Source organism: Salmo salar, chromosome ssa24, assembly GCF_905237065.1.
Source record: "Salmo salar chromosome ssa24, Ssal_v3.1, whole genome shotgun sequence".
Classification (NCBI taxonomy): domain Eukaryota; kingdom Metazoa; phylum Chordata; class Actinopteri; order Salmoniformes; family Salmonidae; genus Salmo; species Salmo salar.
In genome coordinates, this window is record NC_059465.1 from 36,947,083 (window position 1) to 36,971,287 (window position 24,205).

A 24,205-nucleotide genomic window follows, 5' to 3' on the forward strand; every position below is an offset into this window, starting at 1 on the left:
AGTAACCGAAAGGTTGCTGGATCGAATCCCCGAGCTGACAAGATAAAAATCTGTTGTTCTGCCCTGAACAAGGCAGTTAACCCACTGTTCCTAGGCCGTCATTGTAAATAAGAATTTGTTCTTAACTGACTTGCCTAGTTAAATAAAGGTTAAATAAGAAATATAACAAAGCATGTTCTCTTTCAGGCTTAATTATTTTATATTGTGACAATCATCATCACCAATAGCACCATAGAAAGGTTACAGTGTGCATACTTTGGATACTTGAACACGTCATACATCCTTTTTTAAATTGCTCTGTATGTGACACCTAAAAATTCTCAAATCAGCTTCAAACTGGGCAACAGTACACTACATTCTAGACTGGAAACGGTAAGTTAACTGTGCAACAATGAATTTAATATATTTTATTCTACACTATACAGTGCATTTGGAAAGTATTCAGACCCCTTACCTTTATCCACATTTTGTTACGTTACAGCCTAATTCTATATTAATTAAATAATTTAAATATGACGAGGAAAAAAACAATTTAAACAATCTACACACAATACCCCAAAATGACAGAACTATGATTTTTTTGCAAATGTATTAAACATAAAAAACAGAAATACCTTATTTAAATAAGTATTCAGACCCTTTGCTATAAGACTCGAAATTGAGCTCAGGTGCATCCTGTTTCCATTGATCATCCTTGAGATGTTTCTACAACTTGATGGGAGTCCACCTGTGGTAAATTCAATTGATTTGGAAAGGCACACAAACAGTTAAATAGTATCCGCAAAACACCAGTCTCAACGTCAACAGTGAAGAGGCGACTTCGGGATGCTGGCCTTCTAGGCAGAGCTCCTCTGTCCAGTGTCTGTTCTTTTGCCCATCTTAATCTATTATTTTTATTGGCCAGTCTGGCATTTTCTTTGCAACTCTCCCTAGAAGGCCAGCATCCCAAAGAAAATGCCATATCTCAGACTGGCCAATAAAAAGAAAAGATTAAGATGGGCAAAGATGGGCATTAAGATTAAGATTGGCATCCGTAGTCGCCTCTTCACTGTTGACGTTGAGACTGGTGTTTTCGAATACTATTTAATGAAGCTGCCAGTTGAGGACTTGTGAGGCGTCTGTTTCTCAAACTAGACACTCTAATGTACTTGTCCTCTTGCTCAGTTGTGCACCGGGGCCTCCCACTCTTTCTATTCTGGTTAGAGCCAGTTTGAGCTGTTCTGTGAAGGGAGTAGTACACTGCGTTGTATGAGATCTTCAGTTTCTTGGCAATTTCTCACATGGAATAGCCTTCATTTCTCAGAACAAGAATAGACTGACGTGTTTCAGAAGAAAGTTCTTTGTTTCTGGCCATTTTGAGCCTGTAATCGAACCCGCAAATACTGATGCTCCAGATACTCAACTAGTCTAAAAGCCAGTTTTATTGCTTCTTTAATCAGAACAACAGTTTTTAGCTGTGCTAACATAATTAACTTAAAAAAGGGTTTTCTAATGATCAATTAGCCTTTTAAAATGATAAACTTGGACTAGCTAACAACGTGCCATTGGAACACAGGAGTGATGGTTGTTGATAATGGGCCTCTGTACGCCTATGGAGATATTACATTAAAAAACAAAACTGCCGTTTCCAGCTACAATAGTCATTTACAACATTAACAATGTCTAAACTGTATTTCTGATCAATTTCATGTTATGTCAATGGACAAAAAATAAGCTTTTCTTTCAAAAACAAGGACATTTCTAAGTGACCCCAAGCTTTTGAGTGGCAGTGTAGATGTGCAGCGACGCTCTCCATCCAACGTGACAGAGCTTGAGAGGATCTGCAGAGAAGAATGGGAGAAACTCCCTAAATACAGGTGTGCCAAGCTTGTAGCATCATACCCAAGAAGACTCGAGGCTGTAATCACTGCCAAAGGTGCTTCAACAAAGTATTGAGTAAAGGGTACTGAATACTTATATAAATGTAATTTCAGTTATTATTTTTAATACATTTGCAAAAACTTCTAAAAAAAACTATTTTTGTTTTGTCATTATGGGGTATTGTGTGTAGATTGATGTGGGAAAAAATGATTTAATCAATTTTAGAATAAGGCTGTAATGTAACAAAATGTGGAAAAAGTGAAGGGGTCTGAATAATTTCTGAATGCACTGTATATACAAAAGTCTATGGACACACCTTCAAATTAGTGGATTTGGTTATTTCAGACACACCCATTGCTGACAGGTGTATAAAAAATTAGCATAGGGAGTAGAATGGCACGTACTGAAGAGCTCAGAGACTCAACATGGCACCGTCATAGGATGCCACCTTTCCAACAAGTCAATTTGTAAAATTTCTGCCCTGCTAGAGCTGCCCCGGTCAACTGTAAGTGCTGTTATTGTGAAGTGGAAACTTCTAGTAGCAACAAAGGCTCAGCTGCAAAGTGGTAGTCCACATAAGCTCACAGAACGGGACCACCGAGACGATTCTGTGCTTTCAACTTTGTGGCAACAGGCTGGGGACAGCCTAATCGGACACGCCGATTAATCGGTCGAATCTCTAATCAGTGCCCGACCTCACTAACGCTCGTGGCTGAATGGAAGCAAGTCCCTGCAGCAATGTTCCAACATCTAGTGGAAAGCCTTCCCAGAAGAGTGGAGGTTGTTATAGCAGCAAGGGGGGGGGACCAACTCCATTTTAATGCCCATTATTTTGGAATGAGATGTTTGACAAGCAGGTGTGCACATACTTAAGGTAATTTAGTGTAGCTAGAGTTGAGGCGAACATCAAGGCCTACTTACCTGTTCTAGAATGAAGGCAGTTGTATCCAGCACCAGACTGAGATCCTGCTTGTCCAATGACAGCGCACTCTGCAGTTTCTGTTCTTCCTCTTCACTGAAAGTGCGCTCTTCCTGAGGGACACAATTAACTTCATCATTCTTTGTAAACACATGTACTGGAAAAATGGATTCAAGCGGGCTGCAGCAATAGCATGACTAAAGCCAGATGTTTGACGGCACTAGAAACACCAGTGCCACTTGCACTATTCTATAAAACCCAAGTGAGGCTTATCATGCATCACCGAGTTTGTGTAGCCTGGGAGCCAGTCGGCTTCTTCTTTCTCACCAACTAAACCGTAATGAATTGTCAGGCTGGACAATGACAGCCATGGATTTAGCAAGAGACGCCACCTGACATGCTCTCTCGAGACACCTACCTTCAGGTGAAGTTTCTGCAGAATTCGTGAAAGTAGTCTGGAGAATTTATTCAGTTCAATTGTGTTGATGGAAGTTACTGCTTCTTTTATGCTGTGGATTGAATAACAACGTCAGATTGTGTGGAGCACAATTAGCTAACAGGCATGGATGAAACTGCTCTCATGAATGGATGAGTAGGACTAGCCTAAAAATTCCGACCTTAAGAAATTAACGAAAGTCGGATTCTTATGGCTGTAACATGACCTCTATTTCTCATGTAAATGTTGCTATAGAGTGAGATCCTTGGGCAATTTCATAAAGATTGACTCGCAAGATGACTTTTCGACTATGTTATTAGCTTGCTAGCTAGCAGGGCTAGCTTAACGTTTCATTTAGAAAACATGTTACCTTGAAGTAGAAAACGGAAACTAAATGCCCACCTTTGTGTTTCTGTGATTATGGCAGCCATCACGGTCTTCTGTATGTTGAACAAATATATTATTCGTTTAAATCTGTCACTACAAAATGCAACAGCAGGAATCCTTATTTTCTCTTCCTGTTATGAAACGCTGCATTCGCGACCATCTATATTGCGCGCTCAGCGCGTTCATTCACTAAACCACTTAATTACACACCAATACCAAATCAATTTAATATAACATTGTAATCTATGCTGTTATAATTAACAAGGTATATATTGCTGGTTTGCTACTAACTGACAATTACATTTAAAAAAAAAAATGATTTTTCTGCATAAAAGCTGCGCAAGACTTGGCCTAAAGCAGTCACGTGCTGTCATACTGTCGTATATTTGTGCATGACTTTGTTCTATATCGCAGTAAATTGTGAATCAATTATCTATCAATGGCATTGTAGTTTAGTCAAGTACTGGCCACTAATATACTTTATGATAGCGTATTGCTTTATCTAGTAGCATGGCGCACCAATCACTTCAAAATGTAATCATGTGATCAAATAAAATTATATGTCACATGCGCCGAATACAACAGGTGTTGTCGGTAGTCCTTAACTCTTTCTTGAACTGCATTGCTGGTTAAGAAAATATTTACTAAACTAAACTAAAACGTTTAATAAAAAGTTACACAAAATAACAATAACGAGGCTATATAAAGGGGGTGCCGGTACCGATAGCAAAGAGAATAGTCTATGACTTGGGTGACTGGAGTCTTTGACAATGTCCATAAGATGTTACCTACTTAGATCAAACTGTGGTCCAACTTTCTCCTCTTTCAGACAAACATACTTAACTGCGCTATTATATTATTGATTACAATGAAACCTAACTGCCAACACAAATTCCAAATAGGCAAAAAATGATTCAATACTTTATTAAGTTGCAAAAAAACAAAAAACACATGCACTGATTAAATCAAGAGGAACATTTTTGATAAGACAAAATCATTTGTTTAAACCATTGTGTATACAGGTAAGACAAAGAAATATAATTTCAGCATATATCGTCATATCAGTGGAGGCTGGTGAGGGGAGGACAGCTGATAATTGCTGGAACACCATTCCACAGATTCCGCTACAGCCATTACCACATGCCCGTCCTTCCCAATTAAGATGCCTCCAACCTCCTGTGCATCATATACTGTATATAACAATATTCTGTTAAGTTTGTTTAACAAACCACTAAAGTATGAATTTCCAATACTGTAGCAGCCACGACAGTGAGGGTCGAGGAATGGAATAAATAAATACTTCATTTTCTCAAACAGAACAAAGCCACATCAATGTCATTTAAAACCAGGGAGAGAAGAAAAAAAAGTTAACGCCAAAAAAATTCACACAGTACCTTCATGCTCTTTGAGAAAAGTTGGTATTTGTTCGGATTTTGGTTAAACAAATTGCATGGTAAACATTGGTCGACTTCTGCATGGTGGGTCTTGCCGGCTATTTAAAGGAGGGTAAGTTTGGCACTTTTATGCTGATGTCTCCAATGTTGATGTTTCTGGGCATTTCGGGGAGGTTCATGTTCTTTACGGCTGACACTGCGCGAGCAGGGGCTCCTGCAATACCAGCCTAGACACAAAACATAAATATAACAGAGTTAAGAGTCCCTAGAAACACTTACACCACTCGACCCTCACAATGGACAGGGACACACAACCGCACAGGACGAAACATACAGCACCACAGACACCAGACAAAATGCAAAGCACCAACTTTTAAAAACAGACATATGTGCAAATGTACATCCAAATGCCTAGCTTCATATGCACATGCAATATTTGGTTCATTTATGATTTACATGACAACCAGGGCCAAATATGAATCAACTATGAGAACATAGTGCTACATTCATTGATCTTAAAATATTAAATTTACTTTTAAAAAGACAGAGGCAGCATTGCTTGAAAAGTGAACCAACCAAATTCTTAAGGACTGATAAGGATACAAATGCAAGGAGAGAATTGGGTAAAGCAGAAAAAATGGATTTTGATATGAGGAGGAAATGAAGCTATAGTTATGTATAGAATGTTTATAGAATTTAGAAAACATAAATTGGGCATGTGACTGAAGTGAAATGTCTTATATAGGCTATGTGTCTTGGGAAACTAACTAGAGCAATATCAGATGGCCTAATGTAAATCACTCTACACTAAGATTTACTGCTTACTCACATCTGTATGTGAGGGGGACCGAGTGGCGCAGCGGTCTGAGGCGTCACTACAGACCCGGGTTCGATCCAAGGCTGTATCACAACTGGCTGTGATCGGGAGTCCCATATGGCGGCGCAAAATTGGCCCAGCGCTGTCCGAGTTAAGGGATGGTTTGGCCGGGGTAGGCCGTCATTGTAAATAAGAATTTGCTCTTAACTGACTTGCCTAGTTAATTAAAGGTTGAATAAATAAAAACAAATCTGTATGTGAACATTTCTTACAGCTTAAATATTTCTCAGTGAAATATAACACCATTATTAGAATTCATAATAGTTTCATAGACCTTTTTATGACCATTCCTGAAGTACAATAAACAGACTGTTTTACCAGTTAGAACATTTAGGAACTTTTTCAAGGATATACTGTAATATATTACAATTTTAACAACTCAGAAGGGAACTCCTCACACGGTAAGGTAAGGACTTAATAGTTGGTAACGTGGGTGACCATGTTCAATCTAGGCTAATGTTTGATTATTAAAAAAAGTACATAAAAGATACAAGCGACAGCTATTCAATGTTGAGAGTTATTTCCACGGCATTACCCAATGACATGGACCATGTGGGGAATTGTTGTAATACTGTGACACAGCAGGGTGTCTACTCTATGGTATACTGAAGGAGAGGGAGGAAACACACTAAAGCAATGAATTTCAAAGCATTGTTCAATAGAAAATGATACAAAAAGGTTATCTAATATAATTTGAGATACAAAACAAAATTGGTTGAAATGTCAATAGCAAAATAAGTAATGGACATTTGCTATGAATAACATTTCTTGATCCCTAGATTGAGGGATTGCTTTTGAAAATCACAGCTGTTCTTTCACAGAATCTTCAACAGTCAGACCCAAAAATTTAAATTCAAATCAGCTTCTAGGCTACATGTTTTAGTTGTGAAAATGAGTAGAACTAGGCATCTTTTCAACTACCATAGGACCAGTTACAAATATTAAATCAGTAGCATTCACTAAATGTTTAAACCAGTTTAGCCATTTCTAAAATTATTTTCCAATGGTTTTGTTCTGAGCAGAACCCTTCGTTCCGTTCCAATGTTCCCGACCAACAAAATAAAGAATTATACCTACAGAGGAGCGGCTTCTATGGAGGAATTTTGAATGTCTTCGAACTTCAGAGTTGGCTTAACGTTGGACCAGAGATGCTAGATCACTAACAAGCTTCTGTGTGCAGACCGGCACCAAAATTAAAAACATCTTACCTTTTTGTGGTTAATAAATCTAATGTGAAATGTGATAACTATAGTATCCCAAACTAGCAATGAAAAAGTAAATCCATTCTTCTCTAATAAGAAATGTCTCTCTCCATCTTCTGAATCACACTTGTAACGTCAGTAGGCTTATTGCTATGCTTCGGAGGGGGAGGGGCAGGTAGCCTACACACGCACACACACACTGGCAAAGATGTTCAGCTGGCAGGCAGAAGCTAAGTTTCAGATTGACAGAGGGAGGTCTTTGCATAGGCGCTTTGTTGGGGGTTTTTGTGGGAGATTTTTTTTGTTGTTGCCCGGAACTTAAAATAATAGTATTAACCAGTTCCAATGCTTTTAAAATAACAGTTCGGTTCCAGAACAGTATAGATCCCTTTCATTCCAGGTTCCGGTTCTGTTCCCTCAACCGGTTATAACTCTTGATGTACACAGAATTCTAATTTCATCCTCTGTAATTAAAAACACGAGGTCAGTTTAAGTGTCCTTCATAAATTTTGCTGCCCTCAAGTTGAGTGACAATACAGAGTAGCTACTGTCCTCAATGAGAACAACCCTGGGTTTTTACTGACCTTGGCAGCCAGTCAACTAAATTATACTGTATAGCCTACACTATATGTAACAACTCAAGGGAGACAAAAATAGACTTGCTCCTTGCCAGTTGCCCAAAGGCCTAGGTTTCTGGTCTAGTACTCAGTCACGCATAGCTATGTTAAGAATCACACCATACTAAAACTATGTTCCATTGGTTTCCCCAAACAGGCATTACTACAGTGTCAGCACTGAGCTGTGACTGCCTGGAAAACCAAATGACTGGCTTGGGATATGGTCTGTTGATTAATAAACACTAATGTCACACACCGGGGGGGGTAAGACACATTTCATGTATGTAAACAGTGGTTTACACGTGTCATAAAATCAGTCTGATGAGAGTTATAGGGCAGCAAAGCAGAGCGTGGTGACAAGGACCAGTAGAGATAAAGCAACAGCATGCAGTGTTGTACTTGGCTAGCTATGAGCCTAGCGAGATGTGGCTCGAAATTTTCAGCACCTGCGAAATTGACACGAGACCTCTGTTACAGACACAAACACCGAGCCAGACCAGACAGGTGAACAGTATAATAGCACCTCTTAGAGCCTCACCACAGGAGGTCGGTGCACCTTAATTGGGGAGGACGGGCTCGTGGTAATGGCTGGAGCGGAAGGAGTGTAATGGTATCAAATACATCAAAATACATGGTTTCCAGGTGTTTGATGCCATTCCATTTGCTCTATTACAGACATTATTAGGAGCCGTCCTCCCCTCAGCAGCCTCCGCTGCTCTTCTTACTTACTATACTGTTGGTAAAAAGTACCGTCGGCTACACGTATTACTCAAATGTAAACTTGCATACTTGCCACATCTCTCGTGCTACATCTGGAGGTGAGAGTTGCCACCCTTGAAGCAGGGCAGTGTAAACAGAATGTTCTCATTGAGCCAACACTCCCACAGTATAAATGGTAATACCGGAGCAATGTTTCTGAAACAGCTGAAATGTATTATTCCTAATATTTGAGACTTGTTTTATCGAGTTACCTGAAATTGCAGTAACAGCCTGTAACATTCAGATTTTTTTTTGCAGTAGCTGCTGGCTGCACTGAGCCACGTAAAACTATGGAAGCCCATCCCCACCACCAAAAACAAAACGTAGATCATACGAATAGGAGATGTTTTTTCACTTGTAACATTGTGTGGTGATTACAGAGGTGGCACTACATGTCCCAGAGTGGGGGGGGAATTGTTTTCCTGGGGCATAGAGTTTTTCCTGATCTGGCAGTAGGCTAACCTAAACAACTCCAGACCCTAGTTGTAGTGTATGACATAGTAATAAATCAGCTGTAAAAACATGTTTTATTTAGGCTATGATGGGACCAGTTTATTTTTGGATTCAGGAAAAATAAAAAATAAATAAACTATGGCAGGTATAGCCGACAAACAGTTCTGTATGGCTAAGCCTAGTCTGCCCAATATCAAGTCCCTGTTATCCTAAAAACTATTTACTGTCACCATACATGGAAGTTTCAAATGATAATTGAAACATGTTAACCAATTTCCTTAATAGTAGCTAAGCAATATAGGGTTTCATTATTCTTTTTAAGTAACAGTAATAAATTGTTGGGTCTGCTGTGAAAGATTTTGATGTTAGTGACGTCGTTTTGCTATTAAGTGGTCGGCCCATGGAGAACTAGGTATAGTGTAAATTTGGGAGGTTAAAGTACTTGGTTGGAAATTTAGCAGTACCTGTGTCTACCTGTCCTGTCTGGGAGACTGAAAGATAAACGTCTGTAAAGAGAGAAGAATGGAAAGAACTAGAAAGCGTCAGGGAAAAAGAGGAATGACGAATGTTGTTAAAGCAGATCAAAGTAATTACAGTTTATATATACACTGAACAACAATATAAGCAACATGTAAAGTGTTGGTGCCATGTTTCATGAGCAGAAACTTTTCAAACGCACAAAAAGCTTATTGCGCTCAGATTTTGTGCACAAATTTGTTTATATCCCTGTTAGTGAGTATTTGTCCTTTGCCAAGCTGATCCATCCACCTGACAGGTGTGGCATATCAAGAAGCTGATTGAACAGCATGACCATTACACAGGTGCACCTTGTGCTGGAGACAATAAAAGGCCACTCTAAAATGTGAAGTTTTGTCACACAACACAATGCCACAGATGTCTTGAGGGAGTGTGATATTCACATGCTGACTGCAGGAATGTCCACCAGAGCTGTTGCCACAGAATAGAATGTTCATTTCTCTACCACAAACCGGCTACAACGTCGTTTTAGAGAATTTGGCTGTACGTCCAAACGGCCTCACAACCGCAGACCATGTGTAACCATGCCAGCCCAGGACCTCCACATCTGGCTACTTCACCTGCAGGATCGTCCAAGACCAGCCACCCAGCAGCTGGTTAAACTGAGTAGTATTTCTGTCTGTAATAAAACCCTTGTGTGGGGAAAAACTCATTCGGATTGGCTGGGCTTGGCTCCCAAGTGGGTGGGCCTATACCCTCCCAGGCCCACCTTTACCCTCCCAGGCCCAGTTTTATCAGCTGCTCCCCTGCCCAGTCATGTGAAATCCACAGATTAGGGCCTAATTGACTGATTGACCTAATTAGGGCCCAATTGACTGATTTCCTTACATGAACTGTAACTCCGTAAAATCTTTGAAATTGTTGCATGTTGCGTTTATATTTTTGTTCAGTATAAATAGAAAGTATTAAGACCTATCGTAGACCACATTCATAGACACTGAACTGAGAGGCCTCAACTTCTCCAAAGTCAAAGAAACAGTTAATTGAGTTTTACATTGAGCTGGTTGAGCATGTGAAAGTGAACTAAATCCAACCTATCATTCTTCACCAATTTGTATTAACAATTTTTTCCTACATACTACTTGAAATGTATTTTGTTTACATCACTCTTATGACTCAGAATTAGCTTTGGTGTTGAAGTTTGAATGATTATGACTATGAGGAACACTGCGGTCTAGGGTAGGTCCAAGAAGGAAGAGACGGAGCACATCTGTTTGTTGAACAGTCAAAGACTCGGCTTACAATACACATGTCAATAATGATTCCATTTGATCAACCATAAAATGCAGCCTAAAGTTGTTACCAAAGCATCGTTTCCATTGTTAGACACAGCCACATTGCTACAGTGAGGTAAAAATATCTGTAGATGTTTGAAACAAAGATAACAGCAAGTTACACATCCATGGGACTTCAGAGTTTCACCACGTAACCTTATATTGTGTAGTAGCACTACATTGCAATAACAGCCGAGCAAACGTAACCTGACAATATCTCCTTCACAGAACTTACTGATAAACATTTGTGGCTTTTAAATATTTCGCTTCATATTCATTTATTTAACTAACTAGAGAACTTTGTGTGTCAATTTAAAATACATCTTGTCTAAGTCATAATGGCATTGTTCTGCCATTGGCAAATGGCAATGATTCCATGAAATTGTCTCTGGCTATAATCTGTTTTCATGAATGGTGAAATGTAAAGACTATATATATTAAAAGAGATCTGCAAATTAATTAGGAAAAAAGTGACAGTTGCATGAGAACAAAGCAATATCTAGGCTTTAACATCATGGACAACTCACCTACAAGATATCAGCTCCCAGATGTTAACAAGCTCAGCTCAGGACAACTTTAACATCAGAATGACCACAACTAACCATTCAACAGTCATCCAAACGCTACCATCCCCTCCACATTTAAGCAAAATACACTAACAGGACATTTCCAGTCTATAGAGTGGGATGAGAAATGTATCTCATGGGGGTGTGTGATTATTGAGGATCAAGATTACGCAGATGCATTGGAAAATGTGTACATTTACATTCGGTAGAAGAGACAGTGTTTTATGATGATGATTATATTTTTAGGTTGGAAGAGAATGGCATTCTATGTGGTGCAGCAGTGGCGCGCCAGAGAGCACAAACACTTATCAGGAGCATCACAAGAAGGACATGCGGGGTCCAGCATTCACGCATGCCTGCACGTACCCAGAGTATAGGAAGTCCTAGAGAAGTACTCTTACCTCCGATTTCTCCATTTTGTTTTGGGCGTCCACCTGTATGATGATCTCATTCATGTTGGTCTCCAGCACCATTCCCCCCATCACCATCTCAGCCAGGATATTGTGGACCTACAGGTTAAATAGATGATCTATTAACAGGTTCTTCTCTGACTGAAAAAACATTCAATTGCTGTGACCCAAATATGCTTTTTTTGGGGGGGGGGGGGGGGCTTTGACACATTTGGAACCTACAGGATCTATTTCAAAGAGGGATTTTTTTCTTAGACAATAAAAATACATATTTATTATTGTTTGATATTGCAGAGGCTAAACAAATGTGAACAGGAGACGTGCAACCCTTGAAAACGGATGGCCTGATGAGAGCTATACACATACAACCTTATCTCATGTAAAAACATTCGATATGCAAACATAAATCACAGCAAGTCACATTTATAATTTGTTTGTTCTATGTAGATTGCTTCGTTTCCCCAAGGCAGATAGGTTGCTTTGGTCATTAACAATGTTCCTGCATACACCAATGGCGTAGTCCTAGGTCTGGGTTTTCCCAGACTAGGTTATAGATTACTGCTGTCACAATTATCTTGCTTTCTCTTTGCTCATATTACCCTGTGTACACATGAATATCAATGGCATCTTTCTGCGTGAAATGAGGCAACCTGTGCAGCAAGTAATACAATATCCTGCTTCGCTGCAACAGACTTGGCTAGATATGACGAGCCAGCAGGACCGAGCGTTATCACAGGGGAGATAAATTCACCTAGACAGTCTTAAAGTAAATGAATTACACAATGGCACAGTCAGTGTCTATGGGGAGTCACACATTCACTGTGAACATTTAACTGTCTCTGATATAGGACATATTACAATGAACAGCGTAATGCTAGGATATAGTTGATAGAATACTTTGTACCTTGTCCACGTGGAAAATTAAGTCAAGTTCACAGACATTCTCGAAGCATTTGTCCAGTGTTTCCACAAACACCTGTGGAAAGACAATCACATTCACTGAACAGTAATAATCTACCGAGTTAGGTTGGCCATCGTTTTACTCCATCAATGACACGTCCACCAACAACAAGCCAGTCTAAGATGGTGGTACCAAATGTTCATAGTTCGACAACAAAAAACGATCCCCCAAGACTTGAGAAACATTACCTGGATTAGGTCTAGGATGCCAAGCTCGCTCTCAGAGGAATCCACGCAGAATACAAAGTAGAGCGTGGCATAGTGTCTGTAGATGAGCCTGTTCTCAGATCCACCGATCAACCTGACACAAAAACAAAACGAGGGGCCAATCGAAAAGTTCTCTGAACTGGGTGTATTCATTAGTGCAAACCGTAGCAACATTCTTGCAACGGAAAACATTAAGGAAAACTAGTATTTCTTATTGGAAAAATTAAAGTAGGTCCCTCCCCATTTGCCGTCTAGTAAATACACCCCAGTTGGTGTGTGTTTGCCTATGATCTGTGAACACTGGCATGCATGTGGAAGTGAAGCAAGGTTGGTTTATAGATAGCTTGTACATCGGAACAGTCAACACCACATGGGGAAATACAGTCACACATGGCACCAATAAATACATGGGATAGTTGTCAGCACAATGATCCTTAATGAAACACCAGTCAGTGTGATGTTTATTACGCAATACTAGGGTTGCAAAGGGTCGGAAACTTTCCGGTAAATTTCCAACATTTTCCGGAAACCTTCCATTGGAAGTTATGCCCTGGAATTGGGGGAATTTTGCTTAAATTCATCAAAAAAAAAGTTCATTTAAACAGTGAATCTTTTTTTGTGGGATACACATAAGGAAATTCTAGGTCTTGTGGCATATTTTGGTTAAACTATCCCCAATTCAATGGAATTGCAACCCTCTGCATGCACAGTGCATTCTTCCATCACATGTGCAGCTGACTCAAGATCTTGCACACTAATGAGATGCTATTGAGCCCACACCATTTACCCACTAGGCTATTAAGCCCACACCATTTACCCACTAGGCTATTAAGCCCACAGGTAGCCTGGTGGTTAGAGCATTGGGCCAGTAACCAAAAGGTTGCTAGATCGGATCCCCGGGCTGACAAGATAAAAATCTGTCGTTCTGCCCCTGAACAAGGCAGTTAACCCACTGTTCCTAAGCCGTCATTGTAAATAAGAATTTGTTCTTAACTGACTTGCCTAGTTAAGTAAAGGTAAAAAAAAATGTTTTGACAGAGGGGAAGGAGTCTCTCCAAGAAATGGCCATATCACAGTCTGCCGATATGGACAGCCCCGTCAAGAGGATCCTCCTGGGTGATGTATTTTGGGAGAGAGTGGTAAGCAGCCTGAAACCGGTAGCAGTAGCCATTGCACGGATTGAGGGAGACAATGCCATCCTGTCTGATGTTCAGACTCTGCTTGCAGATGTAAGAGGAGAAATCCATACTGCCCTGCCCACTTCACTGTTGCTCCAAGCAGAGGAAACCGCAGTTCTGAAATACATCAAAAAGCACGAAGACTTCTGCCTGAAGCCTATACACAGTGCAGCGTACATGTTAGATCCCAAGTACGCTGGCAAGAGCATCATGTCTGGTGCAGAGTTCAACAAGGTCTATGGTGTCATCACTACCTTGTCTCGCCACCTTGGCCTGGATGAGGTTCTTGGCAGTCTGGTGAAGTACACTTCCAAGCAAGGGCTTTGGGATGGAGATGCAATATGGCAGTCGTGCCAACATACCTCATCAGCCAACTGGTGGAAGAGACTGTGGATCTGAGGCTCTTTCCCATGTTGCCTTCATCATCCTCCAAATCCCACCAACATCAGCCGCCTCAGAGCGCAACTGGTCCTTGTTTGGGAACACACACACCAAAGCATGCAACAGGCTGACGAATACACAGGTTGGAAAATTGGTGGCCATCCGGGCAAATTTGAGGCTTTTTGAGCCTGACAACAAGCCATCCTCAACAAGGTTGGAAAGTGACAGTGAAGAGGAGGCCTCAGAGTCTGATGTTCAAGAGATGGACATTGAGGAAGTCCAGGGAGAAGACATGGAAGCCTGAGAGGAAGACAACCAAAGCTTTAGTTTCTAGACTATCATTTTACAGATGCATGTTAAACATTTTTGGGAGATGCGATGGATCATTGGGGATCATTCAATATTCCCTTTTGTTGTTCAGTGGAATCATCCCATGTGAAGAATCAACTCATTTAATTAAAGTTCAATTCGTAACTAAATCGTTTTTTAAAATTTCTATTGGAAGGATTTACTCATTTGCAATTATGTCTACTTATGATAAGGTAAAAGGTTTATGTTTCTGTCTCCATATGATATGGTAAATATATCCAATGCAAAAAACATGTACATTTAAATGGTATTAATATTAATTTGCATATGTTCCCACAGAAAGTTTCCACCTCTGAATATTACCCAAAATGTGCAACCCTACTCAATACACACATTCAATGACATGAAACACAGCCAAACATGTTGGTTTTATGAACAAGTAACCGGGTCAGGGGCAGCATTCACAATACACCATTTGAATATCCAGACGTCCAACAGAATGACAGGGCCCAGTGGCTAGCGCAGGTGAAGGAATATGCCAACAAGAAACGATTATTGATATAGTCCCAAAATGTTTTACATGTCAGCAATCAAGGTTTTAAGATATGTAACTTTCAAAATACAGAAATATGGCCCGTATGATGATGTATTTTGTGGATTTCTGTATTTTGAACATTACATATCTTGAAAACTTGATTGCTGACAGGCAAAACATTTTGGGACTATATCAATAATGGACTAATGAAACATAGCAATGAATAGTTTTTGGGTGGCATTTTCCTTTAACCTGCACTAGCCACTTGGCCCTGTCAATCTGTTGGACAAAAACAATCTGGCCCGTTTGATGCATTTAGCAGCATATGATGCAACATTAATTATTATATCAGCAATGGACTAATGAAACAAATATCAAAAGGATAGTTTTGGGGTGAAGTTTTCCTTTAAGTCCAGGACAAGGACAGAAGCCTTGACCAATCTTTGTAAGGCCTGATGAAAGCATGTTGACCTGAGTCTGTGTAGAAGGTCAAGCTGCTTGAGGAACATCGTATTTGTTGATGAGACTAAACTGTAGCAACAGTCATATACCAGGGATCCCAGGGGTGTATTCACTAGGAACCAAACAGAAGTAAATGGGCAGATCTCTAGGGAGACTAACCTGAACTTGTCTAATAAGTTTGTTGCAAAACATTTTACTACTGGTGTGCACTAATGAATACACCCCAGTTCTATTAGTCTCTGTTGAATGAGAGGAGGTTCCACAATGCAATAGCCTAACACCTGGGACTGCTTCATGAATGACAAATGAATATTCAACTATTCATAATGATCCAATTGATCTCTCCCCTGCTGGTCACCATCTGATAGGTTCCCTCCTTCTCCCTTAGCTCTCCCATGCAGTGCAATTTGTCATGAGCTGTTGCCTCATGGAAAGCTGATTCTACTCATGGAACATTGATGTAGAGTAGCCCACATCATCAGCTCAAATGGTTGTATTTGTCTACATGGAATTGAAAGAATATGCATTTCATTGTGACATCATCAGGAAGTGTTAAGACACCGCTTCATCTTAACACATATGGATTTCAGTACTCCAGTGCAGTTTGACGTCTTAAAAGAAATGTCTTACATTCCACCTTCTAGAAAATTGCAGACGTTCTCATCTCTTTTGGACACCAGATGAAATGTTTCTCTGATGATTTGTTGTTCTGTGTCTTCGTTCTGTGGAACATAAATTAAACATAGTCAGTGTGCATGGGAAAACCAAAATGTAAAGCTTTTGGTACAGGTCTTCACAACATTTATGCTTAAAACTATCCAGATGGCCATTTTCCCACTCATAACCTAAAAGAAGTGGCAGGACATTCACTGCATACTCTCTCCAGTGTCCACAAAATTCTTGCAAATGTTCTCTCTGAAATATGTGTAAGTCAGGTCATTGCAGTGAAAGGGAATGCCTTCAAGTGATCATGTGAAATGAGTCAAGTGATATGAAGCATGAGACTAGGGGGAGAGGCCATAGCAGAGAGCTCTCCATGTCAATGCAAGCACAGAGACTCTGGTCTAGCCTAATAACTCATAAACCTACTCTTCACTCCACTAAACACTCTCCTCGCTCTAGAAATGGAAAATCAAAAAGGGCAATATTGCACAGTAGCATATACAGTATGCTGTCAATATTCCTTTTGTTTTTTGAGCAACTCTCCTGTTGGAATATGCGAGAAAAAAATTATATATATTTTTAAATGTAGGTCATTTCAATGTGAAAGGACCCATGAGCACCAACATGTGTGGTTCATAGGAGCATGTCAAATTGGGTGTCAAATGAAAGCGAAGAGTCTACATTTTGGAGAAATTAAGATATACATGTTTGTGCTTTTCTAATAACTCATTTCTGTGTTCCATTCATGTGCTTTTTAATAGCCGTTTCCTGTGTTCATGCAAGTGACTGACTGAATCCTCACTATCAGTAGCTGCAATTTGCTGCCCTATGTACATAGACATGGAACACTGGTCACTTTAATAATGTTTACATACTGTTTTACGCATTTCATATGAGCAGTGCATTCGGAAAGTATTCAGACACCTTGACCTCTTCCACATTGTTACATTACAGCCTCCTACGGAGCTGTGAAGGGAACGGCACCTCCATACCTTCAGGCTCTGATCAGGCCCTACACCCAAACAAGGGCACTGCGTTCATCCACCACTGGCCTGCTGGCCCCCCTACCTCTGAGGAAGCACAGTTCCCGCTCAGCCCAGTCAAAACTGTTTGCTGCTCTGGCACCCCAATGGTGGAACAAGCTCCCTCACGACGCCAGGACAGCGGAGTCAATCACCACCTTCCGGAGACACCTGAAACCCCACCTCTTTAAGGAATACCTAGGATAGGATAAAGTAATCCTTCTAACCCCCCCCTTAAAATATTTAGATGCACTATTGTAAAGTGGTTGTTCCACTGGATATCATAAGGTGAATGCACCATTTTGTAAGTCGCTCTGGATAAGAGCGTCTGCTAAATGACTTAAATGTAATGTAATGTTATTCTAAAATGTATTAAATAAATGTTCCTCAAATCTACACACAATACCCCAACATGACAAAGCGAACAGGTTTACACATTTTCGCAAATGTATTAAAAATGTAAAACATAAATACCTTATTTACATACAGTACCAGTCAATAGAATACATTAAACTATGAAATAACATGTAATCATGTAGTAACCAAACAAATAAAGAGTCAAACAAATCAAATAGATTTTAGATTCTTCAAAGTAGCCACCCTTTGCCTTGATGACAGCTTTGCACACTCTTGGCATTCTCTCAACCAGCTTCATGAGGAATGCTATTCCACTAGTCTTGAAGGAGTTCCTACATATGCTGAGCACGTGTTGGATGCTTTTCCTTCACTCTGCAGTCCAACTCATCCCAAACCACCTCAATTGGGTTGAGGTTGGGTCATTGTGGAGGCCAGGTCATCTGATGCAGCACCATCACTCTCCTTCTGGGTCAAATAGCCCTTACTCTCCTTCTGGGTCAAATAGCCCTTACACAGCCTGGAGGTGTGTTTTGAGTCATTGTCCTGATGAAAAACAAATGATAGTTCCACTAAGTGCAAACCAGATGGGATGGCGTATCACTGCAGAATGGTGTGGTAGCCAGACTGGTTAACTGTGCCTTGAATTCTAAAGAAATCACTGAGTGTCACAAGCAAAGCACCCCCACACCTCTCCACCATAGTGGGAACCACACATGCGGAGATCATCCGTTCACCTACTCTGCGTCTCACAAAGACACGGCGGCTGGAACCAAAAATCTCACATTTGGACTCATCAGACCAAAGGAAAGATTTCTATCGGTCTAATGTCCATTGCTCGTGTTTCTTGGCCCAAGCAAGTCTCATCTTCTTATTGGTGTCCTTTATTAGTGGTTTCTTTGCAGCCATTCGACCATGAAGGCCTGACTCACGCAACTGATGCTGAGAGGTGTCTTACTTGAACTCTGTAAAGCATTTATTTGGGCTGCAATCTGAGGATGGTAACTAATGAATTTATCCTCTGCAGCAGAGGTAATTCTGGGTCTTCCTTCCCTGTGGCGGTCCTCATGAGAGCCAATTTCATCATAGTGCTTTATGGTTTTTGGTGAATGCATTTGAAGAAACTTTCAAAGTTCTTGAAATGTTCCATATTGACTGACCTTCATGCCTGAAAGTAACGATGGACTGTCGTTTCTCTTGGATATTTGAGCTGTTCTTGCCATAATATGGACTTGGTCTTTTACCAAATAGGGCCATCTTCTGTATACCACCCCTACCTTGTCACAACTGATTGGCTCAAATGCATTAAGGAGGAAAGAAGATCCACAAATTAACTTTTAACAAGGCACACCTGTTACTGAAATGCATTCCAGGTGACTACCTCACGAAGCTGGTTGAGAGAATGCTAAGTGTATGCAAAGCTGTCATCAAGGCAAAGGGTGGCTACTTTGAAGAATCTCAAATAAACCCACACACACACACACACACACACACACACATAAAAATAACACTTTTTTGCTTACTACATGATTCCACATGTTATTTCAAAGTGACACTAAAGCCAAGCTTATAGTGTCATACTCGAGTCTAATTGCTGCCAAACAGTACTCGACTGTGCTGTACTTTGATATCCAAACTTGTGAAAAATAAATGTTTATGATTGCTTCAGATTTGTAAAGTCAATTGATTGGACATGATTTGCAAATGCACACACTTGTCTATAAGGTCCCACAGTTGACAGTGCATGTCAGAGCAAAAACCAAGCCAAGAGGTCGAAGGAATTGTCCGTAGAGCTCCGAGACAGGATTGTGTCGAGAAACAGATCTGGGGAAGGGTACCAAAAACTTTCTGCCGCATTGAAGGTCCCCGGGAACACAGTGGCCTCCATCATTCTTAAATGGAAGAAGTTTGGAACCACCAAGACTCTTCCTAGATCTGGCCGCCAGGCCAAACTGAGCAGGTGGAGAAGGGCCTTGGTCAGGGAGGTGACCAAGAACCCGATGGTCACTCTGACAGAGCTCCAGAGTTCCTCTGTGGAGATAGGAGAACCTTCCAGAAGGACAACCATCTCTGCAGCACTCCACCAATCAGGCCTTTATGGTAGAGTGGCCAGACAGAAGCCACTCCTCAGTAAAAGGCACATGACAGCCCACTTGGAGTTTGCCAAAATGCACCTTAAGACTCTCAGGTCATGAGAAACAAGTTTCTCTGGTCTGATGAAACCAAGATTGAACTCTTTAGCCTGAATGCCAAGCGTCACGTCTGGAGGAAACCTGGTACCATCCCTACGGTGAAGTATGGTGGTGGCAGCATCATGCTGTGGGGATGTTTTTCAGCGGGCAGGGACTGGGAGACTAAATACAGAGAGATCCTTGATGAAAACCTTCTCCAGAATGCTCAGGACCTCAGACTGGGGCTAAGGTTCACCTTCCAACAGGACAACGACCCTAAGCACACAGCCAAGACAATGCAGGAGTGACTTCAGGACAAATCTCTGAACATTGAACATCCTTGAGTGTACCAGCGAAGGCCCGGACTTAAACCCGATCGAACATCTCTGGAGAGACCTGAAAATAGCTCTGCAGCGACGCTCCCCATCCAACCTGACAGAGCTTGAGAGAATCTGCAGAGAAGAATAGGAGAAACTCCCCAAATACAGGCGTGCCAAGCTTGTAGCATCAGGCCCAATAATACTGGAGGCTGTAATTGCTGCCAAAGGTGATTCAACAAAGTACTGATTAAAGGGTCTGAATACTTATGTAAATGCGATATAGATATATATTTTTTTATACATTTGCAAAGAAATTCCAAAAACCTGTTTTGCTTTGTCATTATGGGGTAATGTGTGTAGATTTATGAGAGGGGAAACAAATTCCACCATTTTAGAATAAGTTTGTAACGTAGAAAAATGTGAAAAATGTCAAGGGGTCTGAATACTTTCCCGAATGTACTGTATTTAACAGTTTTGGGAAAACGTGGACAACAAGAGATTTTACAGAAATTCTGTTACCAAACTTTCCACCTGCGCAGTTTTTCCAGTGAATGTGTAAAATTGTTAAAAGTAGTCATTGTGTATAGAGTTGTTTAGTTTATCAACTTTGAAATCAATGGTTTTTGTTTGTCATACATTTTAAGTGAAAAATCTGAGACTCAGTGCAATTATGTTAACGTGGAATTGCCCCTTAGCTACCCTTGGGATTTTTTTTTTTATATAGTTTATCTATACCAACATTTAAAGATTATAGCCTTTTGTAAAGTCCTGCGTTGCTAAGGTGGTAGAGCATGGTGCCTGCAACCCCAGGGTTGCCTTTATTAATCTACAGTGGTGGGAAAAGAACCCAATTGTCAATACTTGAGTAAAAGTAAAGATAAGTACTGTAAATAGAAAATTACTCAAGTAAAAGTCACCCAGTTAAAAACTACTTCAGTAAAAGTATAAAAGCATTTGGTTTTAAATGTACAAGTATAAATCATTTCAAATTCCTTATATTAGGAAAAGCATACGGACACATTTTCTAGTTTTTATTTATTTACGGATAGTCAGGGGCATGCTCCAACTCTCACACATTTGCATATGAACAGTGGCGGTTCTAGACCATTTCAACTGGGGGGGGCCAAGCTGGGGCCAGTTGTACTGTTAGAGGAGCCAGTTACATTAGACGTTATTGTTGTCATATAGTTTTCACTGCATTGCAGGCATTAGCAAGCAAAAGACCATGTTCCGCGTTGCCACTGTCTAATAATGGATGTAAAAAAAGAACGATAGCAAAAATGTGTTATGTAAAAAAGATTTCATACTCCACATTTAGGGGGGCCAAAATACTCCTTCTAGTTCATATGAAGCATGTGTGAGTCCGCCAGATCAGACTCAGTAGGGATGACCAGGGTTATTCTCTTGATAAGTGTGAATTAGACCATTTTCTGTCCTGCTAAGCATTCACAATGTAATGAGCACTTTGGGTGTCAGGGAAAATGTATAGAGTAAAAGTTGTCAAAATGTTAATAGTAAAGTACAGATACCCCCCAAAATTACTTTAGTACTTTAAAGTAATGTTACTTATGTACTTTACACCACTGTTAATCTATCGGACTCTATATGGTTAGCTAGTCTGTCCCCTTGTCTACTAGCCTGTGACGAGGAATACATGTTCATCTTTTAGAAGAAAAAAAAATTAAACATTTTGATGAGGAATTAATTGAGCACAAGTCAACAGGAGCACAAGTCAATAACGTGAACATCGGCGTGTCATGTGACGTAAACCCATTTGGAAGGACAGAACCAACACTCAACATTTATTCCTCAGTGATCAGTGCCCGAGACTGCTAGGAGACATGAACATCCCTAATCTAGTAGCCAGCCTGTGTGTGTAAAACGATAGCTATTCCGACACATGCTTAATTATTAAAATAACAATGTTGCTCAGTCTGACATAGCATATCCCAAGATCAATGACATAGCTAGCCACGTAAACAAACCAGTTAGGTCTCACATTACACCACATAAACCAGTATAACGTTAGCTACTTAACCGTGTTTGTTTGCAATAATTATGCAATTAATTTGCCCAAAATAGAGCTAGCTAGATAACATTGTTATATGCATGCTAGCTAGCTACAGCAGATTCAAAAGAATTCATTGCATACTCACGTAATGCTCGTAGAATTTAGAAAGCCGAGGTTTCCCATGGTTGTTGAATATTAATATAGCTTTAATCATGATGCTCTGTTTTATGAGGGGAAGAAAAAATGGGATCAGTCTATGAATGACTGTTGTCAACACTCCAGTACCGACCCAGTCTACCTGGGAACCGATTCTAATCTGTCTCAATCTAGCTCAAATTACGGCTAGCAGGCTAACAACATGCCATTTCTCCATCCAGATTTTGCGGAAATAACCACACTCCACGTCAAACCATTCATATTCTTGCAACTACAGCAGCCGTGGTGGGTCAAACTATGATGGCAAACGTTTCATTTGGCCAGTAAAAACATCTAACACCGACAATGCCTTCAGAAAGCATTCACACTCTTGCTTTTATCCCACATTCTGTTGTGTTACAGCCTGAATTTAAAATTGATTACGTTTATATTTTTTGTCACTGACCTACACACAATAACCAAAGACATCAAAGTGGAATTCTGTTTTTCCTAAGTTTTACAAGTTAATTAAAAATTAAAAGCTGAAATTTCTTGAGTCAATAAGTATTCAACCACTTTGCTATGGCAAGCCAAAGTATTTTCTGAAGACAAAAAATGCTTAACAAGTCACATAATAAATTGCATGTACTCACTCTTGTGCAATAATATTGTTTAATATTATTTTTCAAAATACTATCTCATTTCTGTACCCCACACATACAATTATCTGAAAGGTCCCTCAGTCGAGCAGTGAATTTCAAACACAGATTCAACCACAAAGACATGGCAGGTTTTGTAATACTGGGCAAAGAAGGGCACCTATTGTTAGATGGATTGAAAGAAAGAAAGAAACTAAGAAAGAAAGAAAGAAAGAAAGAAAGAAAGAAAGAAAGAAAGAAAGAAAGAAAGAAAGAAAGAAAGAAAGAAAGAAAGAAAGAAAGAAAGAAAGAAAGAAAGAAAGAAGCAGACTCCCTCACGACGTCAGGACAGCGGAGTCAATCACCACCTTCCGGAGACACCTGAAACCCCACCTCTTTAAGGAATACCTAGGATAGGATAAAGTAATCCTTCTAACCCCCCCCCTTAAAAGATTTAGATGCACTATTGTAAAGTGGTTGTTCCACTGGATATCATAAGGTGAATGCACCAATTTGTAAGTCGCTCTGGATAAGAGCGACTTTGTAAAACGTAACTTTGAATATCCATTTGAGCATGGTGAAGTTGTTAATTACACTTTGGATGGTGTATCAATACACCCAGTCACTAACTCAGTTGACAGAAAGAAAGGAAACAGCTCAGGGATTTCACCATGACGCCAATGGTGACTTTAGAACAGTTACAGAGTTTAATGGCTGTGATAGGAGAAAAATGAGGATGGATCAACAACATTGTAATTACTCCACAATACTAAACTAATTGACAGAATGAAAAGAACGAAGCCTGTACAGAATGAAAATATTCCAAAACATGCATCCTGGCACCAAAGTAATACTGTAAAATATGTGGTAAAACAATGCAATTTTTGTTCTGAACATAAAGTGTTATGTTTGGGGCAAATACAACACATTATTGAGTACCTCTCTCCATATTTTAAAGTATAGTGGTGTCTGCCTCATATTATGGGTATGCTTGTGTAACCGATGTGAAATGGCTAGTTAGTTAGCGGTGGTGCGCGCTAATAGCATTTCAATCAGTGACGTCACTCGCTCTGAGACCTGAAGTGGTTGTTCCCCTTGCGTTGCAAGGGCCGCGGCTTTTGTGGCGCGATGGGTAACGATGCTTCGTGGGTGTCAGATGTTGATGTGT

The 24,205-nt window shown here is 40.2% G+C and overlaps 2 protein-coding genes across 4 annotated transcripts in view; both read right to left on the minus strand.

Annotated features, from left to right (window-relative positions):
* Window positions 1–4,023, minus strand: part of commd10 (COMM domain containing 10) — a 38,352-nt gene extending 34,329 nt beyond the window's left edge. Inside the window, exons 1-3 of one of the 2 annotated variants that reach the window (XM_045706578.1) lie at window positions 3,618–4,023; window positions 3,198–3,288; window positions 2,782–2,892 (exon numbers count right to left, since the gene is read on the minus strand). In XM_045706578.1, coding sequence (XP_045562534.1) covers window positions 2,782–2,892; window positions 3,198–3,288; window positions 3,618–3,646 — 231 coding nt within the window. In that variant the 5' untranslated portion in view covers window positions 3,647–4,023. 2 annotated transcript variants of the gene reach the window in all.
* A 487-nt stretch (window positions 4,024–4,510) lies between these two features.
* LOC106585846 (adaptor related protein complex 3 subunit sigma 1) lies at window positions 4,511–22,713 on the minus strand. 2 transcript variants are annotated; one of them, XM_014172531.2, is made up of 7 exons: window positions 22,410–22,713; window positions 16,354–16,445; window positions 12,841–12,952; window positions 12,596–12,667; window positions 11,683–11,790; window positions 9,369–9,410; window positions 4,937–5,223 (listed from the first exon to the last, which is right to left on the minus strand). In XM_014172531.2, exons 1-6 carry the CDS (start codon window positions 22,476–22,478, stop codon window positions 9,375–9,377), a joined length of 489 nt encoding a protein of 162 aa, XP_014028006.1. In that variant the 5' UTR covers window positions 22,479–22,713; the 3' UTR covers window positions 4,937–5,223; window positions 9,369–9,374. The 2 variants fall into 2 exon arrangements, with proteins under 2 accessions (XP_014028005.1, XP_014028006.1); XM_014172530.2 differs by lacking the exon at window positions 9,369–9,410 and having other exon boundaries at window positions 4,511–5,223.
* Between the last annotated feature and the right edge of the window lie 1,492 nt (window positions 22,714–24,205).